An 18,170-nucleotide genomic window follows, 5' to 3' on the forward strand; every position below is an offset into this window, starting at 1 on the left:
AGCTCTAAAATGGTACGAATATATATATATATATATATATATATATATATATATATATATATATATATATATATATATATATATATATATATATATATACTCTTGGCATTCAGTGGCAAATGAGTGAAATGTTGCAAGTAAGTATTGCAGCCCATTTCTGTCTGCCATGTATTGAAGACATTTTGCATAATAGCTTCAGAGGGAAATTGATGAAGTAGGCCGAGGCCCGGATTACTGTCTATGTGGACAGTAGTAGTAGTAGTAGTAGTAGTAGTAGTACTAGTAGTAGTACTAGTTGTTGGACAACTGCTTAAAAAAACACATTTCCCATCATCCCTTGCCGGCCGGTTTGAGGGGAAGTAAAATGGCGGCTCTTAATGGGATGGGCCTCATTTGTGTTTTTGAAAAGGAAAAGATACCATGAGACCCTGTATTTCAATTTTTTAATCTACGTTGTGAAAGAATATCCGCTGGAGGAGTACCGTCTTATTCTCACTCGACAAATAAAAGAATCAAAGGTAATAGCATACACACTGATTAGCCTTGAGCCGAACGCTACATCAGCTTGTGTTGGTTAGCATTACACTGGCTAATGCTAGCTGGGTAGGTTGCAAAAATATTTTGCTGATGTCGCAAACCTTTATAGAATAAAATGTGCTTATACAACGCATGTGATTTACGGGTTTGTGGAGTATGAAGACTATCTGGTTGGCTTGCGGTCAACACAGTTATCTAAAACAGATGGCTTAGGTTTCACCAGTCCGCGTCAGTTTGTCTCACCGGTCTGGTAGGAGCCGGCCTCGCAAGTCTGCCAACAAATGACATGGAAGACTGGATTTAACTAGAAAATAAATATTTACTGAAGACACACCTAAGCTTTGTGTGGTGAATGTCAGGGACGTAGTTATCTGCAAATTAGCCCGCGATCTGAATGTACCTGTCTATAGAGTATCTCTCACCCAACGACACATGAAAAGGTTATGAAACCCATAGCAAGATCAGTGAGGCGTTGGTCACTCAGTCTTGTATGCCAACTATGATGTGTTGAATGGTGACCATCTGATTTTAAACAGACTGAGGAGAAAGTGAGGTAAGAGCCTGCTCCCCTGATCTGACGGTACGAGGGGAAGTCTGGCTTTTTGAGTCTCCCTTGTATGTCTAACTTAGAAGGTCTGCGACCATTCTATACCGATCATGTGTCATCTGATGTTGATGGATTGATTATTGAGGGGGGGGGTCGCTTCATTTTTTTCCCCAGAGGAGAATGTGTATGACGAATAGAGGCGTAAATAAGGGAGGCTGGTGCTATCGTAGTGATTGATGGAGAGCACTGGAGATGAGTCATGTTAGCTGGTGTGTGGAAAAATCTCTGCGCTTTTTGCCTTTTGCAAGGACCAAGTGTAATACCAAGGGCATTAGATCAACTCTTTTTCTTTTGCACTAGGCGTGGTGGCAAAACAAGATTACCATCTCAATTTCAAGCTTTCAGGTAGCTTTTAGAGTAGTAATTGCAGACAACCTGTTTGAAGCTGGCTACCTGCTGAAGTTGCTAAAACAATACAAGGCACAACCACGATTTATTAGCATTTAGCTGATGGTATTTAATGATGGAGTCCTGTACACACCAAACACTTATTGTTTAACTGCATTGTCAAGCACTTTGAGATTGTCTATGACAATGAAAATTGCTGTACAAATAAAATTTATTATTATTATTAAGGTCCATTCCAGTGAAAAACATGATTTTCCAGCTATTTGAGTGGTTTCGGACATTAGGGGTGGGTTTTATCAGTGGGAGTACAACTCCCAACTTTTTCAGATATTGTTTATAGATGTGCTGTCAGAATATTCACCATGACAATGCAGCTCGATATTGTCATTGATTTGGGTAAACAGGTGTTTTACAGGTTCAACATTAAGGTTGGGCAAATGGGTCAGAAATCTACTTGCCCAAAGTCAATTTTTACTTGCCCCTATACAAATTGTTTATTAGTTGTTATCGAATAACAACAAAGCCTATAGTTACCCGTCATGTTTAATCTTTATTTAAGTAAATGAAACATAACAAGGACAGTGTGTCATAGATGCGTAACAACAAACATTCTTGTATATCGAAAATGTTATAACACTTCCCCCGTCCATCTGTCCATCCTTCTCCCCAGAGATGGACTCATTAACTGTGAGTGATCGAGCGAGTGAGCTTAACCTTGTGTGAGTGAGTATAGAACAGGCTATAGCAGATGCTTCACATCTAAAAACCTAATGAAACCATACCAATCTTAATTACACCGATGTGCTCTCTGTCCTACTGACAGCCATCTTTGTACAACACGCTCTGCATCAAAATTGGCAACTGCTGGCCCCTCAATGCTAATGTATAGCAGTCTCCACAATATTTCAACTGAAAGGTTGCTCCGCCAATCTGTTTTAATGTGCTTCATGTCACTGAAGCCCCGCTCACAGGCAGCGGTTGATAGTGGGAGCAGGAGGATCAGCTCAACCACCATCAGCAGGTTGGGGAAGCTCTGCAGCCTACCAGGGTCTGTTAAAAACTCTGCCCATACCTTGCTTTATTGGACCTGGGGCAGCGCTTTGATCAACACTTTTGTGCTTGACCACTCCTGGTGCTTTACCTGACGCCTGTCACTGACCCCTGTCACAACGCACCCTACCCAGTATGTCAGCAAAGTGGTTTGTGATAACACGGAGATGGTCTGCTCCGTAACTGGCCAGGTCTACGTCCTCTGCAGGCCACTGCCTTGGGTCCAACAAACTTGCAACTGCCTCAAGAATCTTGTCACTCTCCAGGTCCTTGAAGTAGCTCCTCATGCTTTTGATGACTGCATCAAGGAGTTGACTCTTCACTCTATCAACATATAATAAATAAATTTAAAAAATCCCAGTCTGTCACTCACAACATTTAATCAAAATTTATTCCCACCTTTGCTTTTAAATCATAGCCATACAACATTTATAGCATAGTACAGAAGTTGATCAGACCTAAGCACTTTAAATGAAATAAAGTGCAACACTGTTTAATATGTGGCGTGTAAAACTCACGACCACAGGCAGGAAACATAACCCTGGGCAAAATTCAAATGCTTGATAATGTTAAAAGAAAAATACTGTCAGACATACCCAGTGTTCCCCTCCTACAAAAAAAAAAAAAATCATCTTGGGTCGAACAATCCTCTGGCCAGGACTTGTAGTTTGGCCTTCTTGGCCTCTTGCTTTGTTCAAGTCTTGTGCACACTTTCGCTTGCATCAAAGTCTTCCAAGTTTGGCCCCTCGATACTTATTCCGATCATGTTCCCCACTGTGTCTTGGTGAAGAGATGGTCGCATATCTGACTTGATTCTCATTTGGACAGAGAAGCCTCTCGCAAACAGCTGAAGACACAGGGAGTACAAGCATGATATGGGCCAGTTGAAGGATGTCCTGAAAAGACAAAAAAGACAGTTAAAAGAACACTTTTTTGATAACAGTAATTGTTGGATGACATTCATAATTTGTAGTCAGAGGAGTATGGCTCCTTGGTCAACATGGTCTGCAATAGTCCCTGGTATCACAAAGTTGAATTAGTTCATTTGGACACAACGTTTAATGAGAGAGAAACGTTTCATCACTCATCTAAGTGACCTCTTCCATCTCAACTGACTGCAGGTATCCCCACCCTTATAAACAGTGGCATAACGACTGAAAAATGATCGGTTTCATATGCAAATTGCCGTGAGTATTAACTGGAGTTACAATGGCCATGTGTACTATTTACAGAGGATTGGAGAATAGTTGCAACCACGACATCGTAAGATGGCTCTGTCAAACAGAGTATTACACTGTGGAGTGATGAAACTTTTTTTTTTCAATAAATGTTGTGTCCAGATGAACTGATTTAACTTTCTGTGATTTTCTTACCTTGATTATTGAGCATGCATAAAGACATAGTCCCAGACAGTTTTTTTCCATCAAGGAGATGAAGATCATAATTTTCATTGACTGAAACTCATCTTTAACCAGGTCTTTGTCACATCTGTTTCGGATAATATAAGGAGGCAGGATTAACATCAACTTGTTTCAATGATAATATAGAAAAACTAATGTGATATACTTGATAAGTTTTAATTAACCTTTCCAAAATAGGGGAGAAATGCTGCAACAGCAAGTCAAGCTTCTCAGCGCCATAGTCTAAATGGTTGTCCTTCCGAGCTTGCCAGGAATCATGATTAAAGATGTTGAAGCAGCTGACTACCTTGGCTATAGCTGGCTCTTGAGTTCCCTGTCCTGCCTATAGAACCCCCCCCCAACCCCCCCCCAAAAAAAACAGATGGAAAAAAAAGTGTATATATAGACAGCCATCATGTCGCTTCAGGTGCAGTGAAACCAATAAAGTAAAGCAATTTACCTAGAAGGTAGGGCTGCACAATTAATCAAATGTTGATTGCGATCACAATGTTGGCTTCCAACAATTAAATGAACATGATCGACTGCGATATTGATGTTTAAAATACATTCTCCGCTCATGGAACGCGCCACTGCATATCAAATCAAGTGCTTCCTAAACTACCTACCTGACCAATCACAGCTGTTCCCTTTAAGCACCAACCCTGCAGCGGCAGCCTGTGCAAAAATTTTCTGGTTGTTGCGGCTGCAGTCCAGAGTAGACGAGAAAGGACAAAACAAATATCAAATGTCTGGAGCAGAAGGTGAAGAGCTAGTCCCTCAAAATGGATCATCATCCCTTGTTTGGAAATATTTTGGATTTAGGGCAAGTGATGTCAACCAAGAACAAGTCATATGCAAAGAGTGCCATAGAATTGTGTGCGCGCCACAAAGCAACACAACTAATCTTTTCAACCACCTGATAAAACACCACAAACTGCAGTACGATGACTGCATATGAAGGCCAAGGAGAATAACGCTGCTAACATTAGCTCACTGAATCCCCGTCCTTGTCCATCGTCAACTCAGACATCCATAACAGCAACCCTGTACAGCGCGTCATCGTATCCATCCGGCTCCCAAAGACAGACTGAAATAACCAACGCAATCGCATTCCATTTGGCCAAAGATGTGTCCAATAAATACTGTGAGCAATGAAGGCTTCAGGAAAATGGTCAACACACTGGACAAAAGATATGTGATCCCCTCACGCAACTATTTTTCCAAAATGGCATTACCTACACTGTATGCAAAACATTGAGGGGAAATCGAGCGGGATGTCACAGCCGTAGACTACTTTGCAACTACCACTGACCTATGGTCAAGCAGAACAATGGAGCTGTACTTGAGCCTGACAATTCATTACATCGACAGTGATTTTAAAATGAATTGTCAATGCTTGCAAATGTAATTTTTCCCACAAGACCATACAGGAGAATCAATTGCCCAGGGACTGAGGGAAGCATTGGCCTCTTAGAACTTGCAGGAGAGACTTGTCTGCATTACAACAGACAACAGCTCAAACGTTGTGAAGGCAGCTTCTCTGAATAAATGGACAAGGCTCCAGTGCTTTGGCCACAGGCTCCATCTAGCAATAGGTGAGTAGCAGGATATATTTAAAAAAGAAAAATGTGCATGTAATTAATTGAAATATTTTGTGTAATCTGAAGATGAATTGTATGTAATCTGTGCTGATTGTGTTAATATGTGAGTGAATACTTTAATAACAATAGTAATATATCAATAATATGAGGTTTATCAAATGTGTATCGAAGCAGATAAGGTTTTATTCTGTGCTTTACTTTTACATATGAATCTCTCATGTTCTTTTTTAGAGCATGCGATGACAGATCCTTGGATTGACCATGCAGTGGGTCTTTGCAAAAAGCTGGTGAGCAGTTTCTCCTACAGCTGGAGGCGTAAAAAGGAGCTAGCAGAGGCACATAGGGACCTGAAGCTTCCAGAGCATGCACTGAAGACGGAGTGCCCCACAAGGTAAGGCTCGAGGCAGGCCATGATAGAAAGAGTCCTGGAGCAGCAGAAGACCATTGCTCATGTCTTGTCTGCTGACGGAAAGGCCCGACACCTCATCCCCACATGGCAGGACACTGATGTCCTGGAGGCCATCAACAAATCCCTCCGCCCTCTGATTGAGTTTACTGATGCGCTTTCCAATGAAACGTATATCAGTGTTTCCTTTGTAAAGCCAGTCCTCCACCTTTTTAGCTCCTCTATCCAGAAAGTGAAGGATGATGAGCCAGATCTAACATGCACCATCAAGACCTGGATGAAAAATACAAGGATCCTCTGACACAAGAACTGCTTGACATGACCTCTGCTCTTGATCCATGGTTCAAGCCGAGATACATCAGTGAGGACAATGTTGCACTAATCCAAGCCAGACTGACTTCTGAGATGGCAAGAACTGCGCCTGCAGGCATGGTAGTAGTAATTATCGTGGTTACATAAAGATATAGAATTTATTATAAATGAATGAAATGAAGTGGATTAAAATGTGCTAAGAAATCAAGTGCTGCAATGTGCTGTTTTCTACTTTCTGGATATGGATGTTAAATATGTTTCATTAGATTGAACTTGGTATTCATATTTTATTTACCATACACCTTTCAAGGAGATAGGCCCAACTGAGCCCCGCGTTGCAACTGCTGAGGATCCATCCACTTCAAAGAAAAAGACGACCTTGGGGAGGTTTTTCCAAGACTGCTGGGAGAACCACACCAAGACCCCACCAGGAACGACAAGCTAAAGCCTCTGAGCTAGTCTTACCTACAATTAGGCAACCTTGACAGAGAGGAGGACCTGCTGGACTGGTGGAGGGAACACCAGAGACTACCCACGACTGTCAAAACCGGCATAAAAGTACTTGTACATTGTGGCCACAAGTTCCCCTTCAGAGAAGGTCTTTAGCACTGGGGGAAATGTAGTGACCTGCCTTCGCTCATCTCTCAAGCCAGAAAATGTTGACAGGCTGGTCTTTCTTGCCAAAAATCTGTAAACACTATATTATTGCCTTTACTGCATAGGCCTGAATTGTTTTCATTTAGTTGCGTTATGTGGTAGCATATTTATTTTTAGTTAGTCTACATTTTGGGTACAATTTCATTTATATTTTGCTTCTAAGAGATGCACAGAATTCAGGTGAATAAGAACCTTGTCTTATTTTGATGCAGAGATTTATTAATAAGCAGGAATTTTTTTTTGTGCCCCCCCCCCTTTTCTCCCCAGTTGCACCTGGCCAATTACCCTAATTTCAAGCCCACCTGGTCACTGCTCCACCTCCTCTGCCGATCCGGGGGGGGCTGCAGACTACCACATGCCTCCTCCGATACATGTGGAGTTGCTAGCCGCTTCTTTTCACCTGACAGTGAGGAGTTTCACCATGGGAACGAAGTGCGTGGGAGGATCACGCTACCCCCCCCCCCTCACTGAACAGGTGCCCCAACCAACCAGCGGAGGTGCTAGTGCAGTGATCAGGGCACATACCCACCTCCGGTTTCCCACCCGCAGACACGGCCAATTGTGTCTGTTGGGACACCCAACCAAGCCAGAGGTAACACAGATTCGAAGCGGTGATCCCCTTGTTGGTAGGCAATGGAATATACTTTTACGCTACCCGGACGCCCAATAAGCAGGAATGTAGCACAACGTGGAAGTTAAAGCAGTGCTCTGTTTATTTAAAAATGCTCAATAAAAATATTTTGTCCCTAAAATCAATGAATAATCGTGATAAATAATCGTGATCTCAATATTGATCAAAAGGATCATGATTATCATTTTGGCCATAATTGTGCAGCCCTACTAGAAGGCAACCAAATCAGTTCCGAAGATGTGTTGTTGTGGTATTGGTGGTATCTATTATTGCTTGAGGTAGTCTTGGAGCTGTGGTTTGGATGCTGTCTTTCACATTCAGTCTTCCAACTTCACTTTGGGAAATGCTGAAATCCTGAAGTCACAATTATTATGACAAATACTTATTTCTTTAATTTTCAATCAGAATGCCTTCTGATTTTGATTGAAGCCACGAGTTACATCAAGATACCTGAAACTTAAATCGTGGCATTTCCTCCACTGTTGTGTTTGCCCTCTACAGTTGCATGGCTGTTATGAACTGAATTAATCTACCGCCTGTTTTTGGCCTTGGTACCATTAACGCCACATTAACAACGAGGTTCCCAATTCCACTGACAGCCTGTTGGGTCAAAGAAAGGATTAATTTTTTTATTTGGTCTGGTTAAAAATCATGTCACTCAAAGATGTCTTAATCTCCCAGTATTACCTGAGATAGAATGACATCATTTCTCTTGAGCAGCAAGCTGAGCTTGATAACTGCAAAATGCATTCAGCCATAACTAAGAATAACATGCATTCACTATTCTTACAAAAGGATTTAAGACTTTCAATAATGTTGAATTACACAAGTCAATAACGGCAATGATGCAGGCTACTCGCACCTTTTCAGCCCTGCCAGCAATGTTTGCATTTGCTGAAGTACTGGTTAAGTGGTCTATGTGGACATAGACAGCTGTAAACTGTCCAGGGTCTACAAGAGTACAGCTCCTTCAACCAGGCTTTAAAAATTTTCCCTTCACGCCCAGCTTTTCACCAAGGGCTTTTAACTAAAGTGGTACATCTTCCACACCATATTGAGTAGAGAACTTGCTCAATATGGTGTGGTACGTCTTCCACGCCATATTCAGCAAGTTGTATAATGTCCCAATTATTGGATTGTCTCTTACTGACAGCCGGGCCAGTTCCACTCTCTCAACATACAACAAAGTAGCTTGTTTAAAATAAAGCTCATTTTGATATTTTACACATTTAGCTCATTGTGAACGACAGAGCTGATATACTATTGAGCATGCATAAAGACAGCTGATATACTTTGTCGCTACCTGTGTGGCATGCAATTGAAGGGGCAATGTAGTTCCCTGCCTCTGCCTGGACAAGGGTTATTACTCCCACTTTGTGTCCCAGGTTCACTGCAGCACCATCTGCACCCATGGCCACAGTTTTTCAAGCCAGTTTTCACAGTTTGCAAGACCAGCAAAAGCTTGTTTTGTTGCTGCATAGATTTTTTTTCGATAAAAAAAGAATTAAACGATTTCATTATTATATAATGATTCTTTTACTAAATTACAGAACATATCTCAATTAAACAGCTTAGCTATTGTTTGACTAGGTTGGAATACAGATGCAGAATGGGTCAAGTAATACTACATTTAATGCATACAGTACAACAATGAATTGTAGAGTTAACGATGGGAAATTAATTTTGTAATATGAATTGAAAACTTTACTTCATAAGTCTTCACACCTTCAGCGCTGACACTCTGAACTTCATTGTGTCCAATCAGAATGTTCATGGGTTTCTCCCCATTCTGATTATGCATGCATACGCAACCTTGGTGGAAACGTCTGTGTCACAGTCAATGATAAATGCCATGTAGGGGGCAGTGGCAATTTCAGCTGCAATCCTGTTTCTCCATTGTGTCTGTTATAACCTCAATAAACAGCCCTCGCAGTGTAGTTAGCATATTTTTCCTCTGCAGCATAATTTTGGATCTGAATTTTGTTAAGGGCATCTCCTCTTTAGTGACGTGATAAGCCGTATTGAAGTTTAGACTAAACTCGGCTTTCTCACTTGCCAGGATAGCTCTCTCTTGCTGCCGAAAGATGCTGGGGAGAGGAGCTGCCTGATGGGTGATGTATGCGTCTCTGCAGACTTTGTCTCATGCTATTGTTGTGCAACTTTAATGTCTCATGTTTGAAGTCTTTTGTGGTTGGAGCACACTTTGTCGTGCCTGCACTGGAAACACTACACTCTGCACAGTGCATTTTGTTCTTTTCCTTGTTGAACCTCAACCAAGGAAATTCATCTAGCCATTCCTGTCAGAAATGGTATTTCTTTTTTTCTTGAAAATTTTCCCCCTTTCTATCCCAATTGTATTTGGTTAATTACCCCACTCTTCCGAGCCGTCCCGGATGCTGCGCCACCCCCTCTGCTGATCCGGGGAGGGCTGCAGACTACCACATGCCTCCTCCGATACATGTGCAGTCGCCAGTGCTTCTTTTCACCTGACGGTGAGGAGTTTCACCAGGGGGATGTAGCGCGTGGGAGGATCACACTATTCCCTCCAATTCCTCTTCCCTCCTCGAACAGGCGCCCCGACTGACCAGAGGCGGCGCTAGTGCAGCGACCAGGACACATACCCACATCTGGCTTCCCACCTGCAGACATCGCCAATTGTGTCTGTAGGGAGGCCCGACTAAGCCAGAGGTAACGCAGGGATTCGAACCAGCAATCCCCATGTTGGTAGGCAACGGAATAGACCGCTATGCTACCCGGATGCCCTGGTATTTCTTTTTTTTAGTAGCATTTTCTGGCTCGTTGGTCTCCCATCTCTCCCCTTGTGCCTCATCTGCTGTAACATTATTGGGTACAGCACTTGATGTGTTTGGCAGAAAATATGACTTTATAGTACATTTCATTGCCACTTACTGCTATCCACGTTGGTTTCAATGTTTGCTATCAGTAGCCCATCTGCAATAATTAATGCGCAAATTGCGCATGAGTAAACATTGCTATAGCAACTCTGATACGGAGGGATATAGCCTGCAGGAGTTGTCCATAGTTGCATCGTTAGCAATTCTACAGTGACAAGATTTATTGTAGACATTCATAAGGGACAGTCGGATCAGAACAGTTTCAAACAGACTGTGAAAAAAAAAAATTCCCCCCCTAAATGTCCATTAATTGTGCTGTTGCATCGGTGCTACTTTTGGGGTAAGGAAAAAAAACGGTTGCAAAATGCGACCAGTTGGCCGCAGTCTGGAGCCCTATCTGTAGATAGTTTGCTGCTGTCAGTGTCCATGACATTTGTCTTATGTTTATTGTCTGTTCAACTGCTCTGTCTAGTATTGCCCCATGGTGCCACATATTAGTTTTGGCTCTGTGTGTCATCGTAATTAAGATAGTTTTGTAAATCCTAAATACCTGTTTAAGTGACCATGTTTTCTATCTCTCCTTACAGGATTCTTTCTTGATTCTTTTACTCCGGTGTGGATTTCCCTTTATCACTCCATTCCTGGGTACGAGGAACATTAGAATACTGCTGGCTTTTTCTCCTGTCCTCCCAGTCCATGGAGCTAACCCCAGCTCCAGGCTTCAAAAGGAGGCCTGCTGCCCCCTCTCCTCATGGAATTACAGAGATTGTTAAGAGCCCTCCTCCATTCTCCCCCTCATCTTCTGCTTCGTCTCCATCCTCCGGTCCATCTTCGCCGTCTTCCACATCCTCTTCCCCCAGTGCCGTAGTGACAGGTTACCATAACGATGTGAAGGATCACGCCAAGGGGGCAGGGGCAGCCAAGGTGCCAAGAGACTTGGTATCCTCAACCTCTGCTTCCCTAGCTTCTCCCTCTTTCTCAACCCCTCCCCCAACTAACTTATCCTCTGATCCCTCCTTCCGACTCAAAATTGCCTGTCAGAGTGTGGATGGGCAACTGGAGGGTGGAGCGCTGGAGGTATATGATCCCTTCCATCCTACTGAGGGAGAAAGGGACAGAAGGGTCGAGGATGAGGAGGAGGAAGGTGAGAAGTATGACCCCTTTGACCCAACTGGCTCACCGGCATCTGATGGCACAGAGGAGAGGGGCAGTGATATCAGAGAGGTTAGAGGGCTGAAGAGGAAGGCTGAGGTGGAGAGAGCCACAGAGAGGGGCGATGAAGAGACAAAAAGGGAGCCTCCCCCAGACTCTACTGATACACTCCCTTCAGTCTCCCCTCCAGCGGCATCCCTCCCACTCACACTGAAAAGAAGGCTGGACCGGGATCCCAACAGAACAAGGGAGCGTGGGAAAGACCGGGGGAGGAGGGATGGTGCAGACTCTGACCTGTCTGAGATCGAGGAGGGGGAGATTGTTGTTGCCTCAGACAGAGATGGCAGTGGCAAGAAAGCTGGGGGGGGTATTCTTCCTCTCCCACTGCCGTCTGGTGGGCCCTTCTTCGGTGGGGAGCGGATCCTAAGGGTGTTAGATGGGGATGGGTTTGTGTCTGTCTGCGCACAGGGTGACTGGGCTGGGGACATGGAGCCGGATGAGGAGCCTCTCATTGTTGGGGTTGGGGACCTACGGAGGAAGCTGGTCAGCCGGCGGAAGGAGAGATACCGCTCCTGTCCCACTTCCTCCTCTTTGTCTCCCCAGCCCCCACTACCACCTGCCCTCCCACCCTCCCCCCTGCCCTCCTCTGCCTCCCCTCTGCTGACCCTCACCCCTGAGCAGAGAAGCAAGAGCCGCAAGTCCTCCAAGAGTTCCAAGGACCGGGACCGGCGCAAGCACAAGGACAGGAAGGCAGGGGACAAGGAGGAGCGACGGAGGAAGAAAAAGAAAGAGAAGGAGGCGAGCCAGGACCAGAGTGAGAGGAACAAGGAGCGCCAACCAAAGAGTGACAGCAAAGAGAAAGGGAGGCGGAGACGCAGCCGCAGCAACAGCCGAAAGAGGAAAAAGAGAAGACAGAACAGCCCAGAGACCTCACGGTCCCACAATCTGCCAGGAAGGGGTCCGCACACCCGACACTCTTTTTCAAGCCTTTCTGAAGAGCGCCACCGGGATGGGGAACGGAACAGAGGCAAAGAGAGAGACCGAGACAGGGACCGAGACAGAGAGAGAGAGAGGGAGCGAGACAGAGACCAGAGCAGAAGCAGTGACCGAAGGCGAGACAGAGGTAGAGACTCCAGTCGCAGAAAGAGTGATAGGGAGAGGGAGGGCAGGCAGTACTCAAGCAGCAGAGACAGGGACAGTTCCAAGATTTCCAAAAGAAGCAGGGAACGAAGAGAACGGGATAGGGAAAGGCAACGGGACAGAGACAGGGAACGTGACCGACGTGGAGATGGTCGACCTGTGGTCCCACCGTCTATACAGGACCTTAACGGTTCTGACCTTTTTGCCATTAAGCGAACAATCACAGTCACTACCACAACAACAACCACCACAGTCCCTGGCTCCCCACCACATGTCCCGGCCTCCCCCCGTAGCCCCACACAAGACTCTGACAAACCCCACAAGAGGAGGAAGAAGAGGAAACGACACTCTGTTGACGAGGCGGAGGATGACAGAAGTTGCCGGAGCCTGTCAGGATCCATTTCCCCACCTAGATATCATAGCTACGATTCGGACCACTACTCTGATAAACTTGAGATAGACATGCTGTCATTGGACGGTGAGGCCCTTGATTCAGACTACCCCTCTTTGGAGGACACACCACCTGCTGCACTTCCCCCAGAACCCTCAGCCCCCAGCCCCAAAACTAAAACCACTTCAAAAACAACACGACATCACCCAATGAAGAAATCCCACCCATTAAAGAAGACAGGTCAGTTGGAATTATCTGCCTCTTCCTCCTCTCGGACTAAAACCAAAAGCCTTTCCTCGCTCTCGCCCACACACACCGCTTCAACTTCTGCCCCTATCTCACCTTTGCTCCCTTCAGCCAAGCGGGGTAGAAAGCTAGGGAAGGACAAGGAGCGTGAAAAAAACAGTAGGAAAGAGTCCAGTCGCTCTAGCAAGTCCAAGAAGGAGAGTGGGGGCAACCGTAAAGGCAAGCTGCAATCTAAAGTGTCAGTGCTTGTGCGGGAAGGTGTTAGCAGCACCACAGGGGCATCGGCTGGCTCAGGGAAGCTTGGTATGGAGCTACTAGGGGTGGGAGGTCCAGGAGGGAGTGCTGGGGGCCCTGTGGTGGGCGGTTCCATTGCCGTGGTCTTCCGCAGGGACAATGAGAGCAGGTCTCCATTTCTCAAACCTTGCTCAGAGCCACTGTCACTGGGCAGCCGCACTAAAGATCTCGGCAAGGTGGGCAAGTGCAGCTCCCTGGCTGCACCCCCTTCTTCCTCTTCAACTAGTCCTGCTGTGTTGAAATCAGAGAAGGCAAAGCCTAGCTCCACCACATCCACCTCTTCCTCTGCCTCTTCCTCCTCATCGTCCTTGGCAACCAAGCGCCGGCGGCGACTGGGGAAGAAGACGAGAAACAAAGCCGGTGCTGGGGGATTGGCAGATGGAAATGACAATCAGTCAAAACCCAGCTCTGAGGGCTGGGGTGGAGTCTCTTCAGAGAATCAGTCAGGAGTTGGAGGAGGGAACAAGTCGCTTAGTCCACATACGGTCCCACCCGGCCCAACACCTTGCTCTTCCTCTTCTTCCTCCTCTTCCTCCACCAGTGTACCCCCACCCTCTACTTCGCCACCCCACACACCCCCTCCTTCCACAGCTCCGGCACGGGACACCAGAGAGTCCTCCCCAGACTCCCAAACAGTGGACAGCAGCTGTAAGACACCCGAGCCCTCCTTCCTCACTGAAGATGGCCCCACACAGACCACCTTGAACCTGCCTCCCTCCAGTTCACCCGGCCTCGCCAACTCCCAGGGGGCAGGCCTTGGCATTTCCCTGTCTGTGCCCAACGTGAAACTTCTCCCCCCCGATGATGGACCCAAATCTCTGGCCTCGCCGCCTTGCTCCACCTCATCCTCTTCCTCAGGCTCTGCCCCTGCATCCCTGTCGCTCCCGCCATCTTCATCAGACCCCTCCTCCTCATCCTCCTCAGTTTCTTCCTCATCTACCAGCAAGCCCCCTCCTCCTCCCCCACCCCCTCCTGCAGCTCCACCTCTCCCTTGGAGTCTTCAGACGGGAGTGGATTGTACAGCAGGAGGAGTTCTTGCTCGTGAGTATTTCTTCTGTTCTGGCTTCTTTGGTTTGGCTGAAGTCAGCGGTTCTTAAAAGTGGGATCCCTAGGTCCATCAGAGGGGTCTCACAATGTTCCACATCCAAATTTAGTTAAAGCATGATCACAAACCCCATCTGCTATTAACGTGCAATCTGTATCTGGATAAAGAATAATGCGATCACACCTTTAGCATTTACAACTGGTATACATTCTGGTATTCAATTGGTCAGCATTGTATCTGTGTGATGGTTGGATCTGATTTTTAATATGTAATATGCAAAAAAAATCAAGTGGGTGGAAAGATAGAAAACTGTCTATTGTCATCAAAAATAACGATCAAACAAAATTATATATTTTTCAATTGAAGAGATAATTATAAAAACTGAGGCATCAGTAACAGCATGTTGTTTTGCTGCCATCATATTTGCAACTGCTGTGAATCTTACTATAGTGACTTGTTTACCATGGTGGGAGTGGTTCATACCAAACTTGTCTGAATCAAACAAAAGAATAAGCTGCAGTATGGTTGGCAATACTGGCCACAGGGATGACATATCTGCCCCCTGAGCAATAGTATCTCACCAATGTGAGTACACCGTATGGGTTGGATTTACACCTGACTGTTTCTGACAGAAATTCAGACTAACTCCAGAGATGGCTTTAAAGATCCGATCACAAAGTGTGCTGCATTCATTTACACCTTGCGTTAATATGCATTTTTCCTTATTCAGATAACTTACCTACATATAGATTGCACGTTAATGAAGGGTATAAATGGAATCATAGTACCAGAGAAGCTATGAAATCTGCTATTCAGATCATTGTGCCTCCCCACTGCATTTTCCAAATCAACAACAGAGAAGGTTAAGTAAATTAACTAAGACAAATACTAAATAGAAGTCTTCCTAATTGGAAGTAAGAGTCTGAGATAGATTTTCTCAACAATAGATGCATCTTTTAACATTCCTGTGGCATGAAAAAGTTTGACAAGGCTCTTGCGTTCTTTTCTCTCAGTGACTGCTCTGCTCTTCAAGATGGAAGAAGCCAATATCGCCAGTAGAGCCAAAGCGCAGGAATTCATTCAAGCAACCAGCCAGGTTAGACAGCTTGCACATGTGCACATTTGATTTTTTGTTTTTTGCTACCAATTGTCTTGTTTCAGGGTTCTCAGTTTTGAACATAAGCAAAACCAAAACAAAATTTATGGAGCTTAAATCCATTGCTATTAACTTGCATTTTATTTGTCTTGCAGATCCTCTCTCAGGCCAATCAGAGCCACTCGCAGCAGCACGCTCCCCTCTCCTCAGCCTCCTCCTTATCCTCACAGGTCCCACCCCCTCCATCTCTGCCTCCACCTCCTGGCCCAAGCCCTGCCCAGTTCATTCTGCATGGCTCTCTGCCTTTGGGTGGCTGCACCAAAACTCCACCCTCCCATTTGAAATCTGGCATGTCCATAGGTGGAGGGTGTGCACAGACGCCACCTCCTCCCTTAGCTGCTGGGTTGTCGGGGGCAACTGGAAGCTCTGGCGAGTCTGGTTGGGATAGTGAGAGTAAAGACCCTGATAAGGTAAAGTACCTGGTCTTGTGTTCATAGAGGAAGTGATGCAGCAGTGAAGACTTAGTTGCACTTTGGAGGAAACCTTACTTTCTCATTTTGCATTCTCATAGAAAATGTATCCTACTTTTTTTATGGAGCATTACTTTATTCAGTCTGTCTCTGATCCATCTCTGCTCACCCTCAAGTACCTGAAGAAGCTCCATACTCAGGAGCGTGCAGTGGAGGAGGTAAAACTGGCAATCAAGCCGTACTACCAACGAAAGGATATCAACAAAGATGAATATAAGGACATTTTGAGGAAAGCTGTGCACAAAGTAAGCAAAGGACGCGATTTATTACAAGTTAATTAAGTTGCACAACCATATATGATGAGTGTTCATGCAGTTTTTTTGTCTTGTTTTACACCCGTATCCTTCTGGGAGTATCTGTGTAGTTGTAGGAGGATTTGACCACATACACGAACAAAGTATAAACATTTATGATATCCAATTGTAAATACATGTTGACAGTTAGTGTGTTGTAATGCCATGTCCCTGTGTCTGCTGCACAGATCTGCCACAGCCGAACTGGAGAGATCAACCCCGTCAAAGTGAGTAACCTGGTCAAACTGTACGTCCAGCGGTACAAGTACTTCAGGAAGCACGGACGCAAGATGGACGAGGAGGAAAGGGAGGATCGGGAGCAGGGCATATTCCATTCCTCCACCTGATCAGTTAATTGAGGGGTGGATGCCCCCTCCTCTTGAAAAAACAATGCATGTGACCTGGCCCCACAGATGCCACTGAGTGACTGATTTTATTTTGATTGTTTTTATATTCTCACATTCCCTTGTGCTGCCATACGATCTTGTATACACCGATCATCCAAAACATTAAAACCACCTACCTAATGGTGTGTTGGTTCCCCTCATGCTGCCAAAACAGCTCTTGACCTGTAGAGGCATGGACTCGTTTTAAGTCCTGTAAGTTGCGAGGTGAGGCCTCCATCGCTTAGACTTGTTTTTCCAGCACATCTCACAGATGCTCGATCGGATTAAGAGCTAGGGAATGTGGAGGCCAAAGGAATACCTTGAATACTTTGTCATGTTCCTCAAACCATTCCTGAACCATTTTTGCAGTGTGACAGGGTGCATTATCCTTCCGAAAGAGGCCACTGCCATCAGAGAATACCATTGCCGTGAAAGGGTGTACTTGGTCTGCAACGATATTTAGGTAGGGTGGCACATGGCAAAGTAACATCCACATTAATGCCAGAACCCAAGGTTTCCCAGCAGAACATTGCCCAGAGCAGCGTTTCCCCAACCCAGTCCTCAAGGAAACCCTATCCTGCAGATTTTCATTGTAACCCTGCATAGGTAGCCCTGCTTGTACTTACTCAACCAATCACCTCACAGCACTTAATTATGCAAGGTGTGCAACATCTGAATAATTCATTGCTGATTGGTTGAATAACTACAAACAAGTACCTATTCAGGGTTGCAAAGAAAATCTGCAGGATAGGGGTTCCTTGAGGACTGGGTTGGGAAACACTGGCCCGGAGCATCACACTGCCTCCGCCACACACGAACCCAGCTGTCCTCGTGATGAAAAAGAAAATCTGATTCATTAGAACAGGCCACCTTCTTCCACTGCTCCATGATCCAGTTCTGATGCTCATTTGCCCATTGTAGGCACTTTCGGCAATGGACAGGGGTCATCGTGGGCACTCTGACCGGTCAGAGTGCCCATGCACTGCGATGCACTGTGTGTTCAGACTCCTGTCTATCATAGCCAGCATTAATTTTCAGCAAATTGAGCTACAGTAGCTCTTATGTGGGATCAGACCAGTTAGGCTTGCTTTCACTTTCCATGCGCATCAACAGCCTTGGGCACCTATGACCCTGTTGCTGGTTCACCGGCTGTCCTTCCTTGGACCACTTGTGGTAGGTACTGACCACTGCAT

The 18,170-nt window shown here is 45.4% G+C and overlaps 1 protein-coding gene across 1 annotated transcript; it reads left to right on the top strand.

The window, feature by feature from the left end:
• Nucleotides 1-388: 388 nt before the first annotated feature.
• Nucleotides 389-17,689, top strand: scaf1 (SR-related CTD-associated factor 1). The gene is made up of 6 exons (XM_056288340.1): nucleotides 389-518; nucleotides 10,992-14,668; nucleotides 15,686-15,768; nucleotides 15,924-16,238; nucleotides 16,415-16,543; nucleotides 16,780-17,689. The coding sequence occupies exons 2-6, from the start codon at nucleotides 11,101-11,103 to the stop codon at nucleotides 16,936-16,938; spliced, it is 4,254 nt and encodes a 1,417-aa protein (XP_056144315.1). The 5' UTR covers nucleotides 389-518; nucleotides 10,992-11,100; the 3' UTR covers nucleotides 16,939-17,689.
• Nucleotides 17,690-18,170: the final 481 nt, after the last annotated feature.

Source organism: Lampris incognitus, chromosome 10, assembly GCF_029633865.1.
Source record: "Lampris incognitus isolate fLamInc1 chromosome 10, fLamInc1.hap2, whole genome shotgun sequence".
NCBI lineage: Eukaryota > Metazoa > Chordata > Actinopteri > Lampriformes > Lampridae > Lampris > Lampris incognitus.

What these genes read in the sequence shown, in the direction of transcription:
- scaf1 (XM_056288340.1), top strand. Translation starts at nt 11,101, where the DNA reads ATGGAGCTAACCCCAGCTCCAGGCTTCAAAAGGAGGCCTGCTGCCCCC. An exon ending in TCATTCAAGCAACCAGCCAG is followed by an intron (nt 15,769 to 15,923) that starts GTTAGACAGCTT and finishes TTTGTCTTGCAG; the next exon opens with ATCCTCTCTCAGGCCAATCA. An exon ending in AGAGTAAAGACCCTGATAAG is followed by an intron (nt 16,239 to 16,414) that starts GTAAAGTACCTG and finishes CTCACCCTCAAG; the next exon opens with TACCTGAAGAAGCTCCATAC.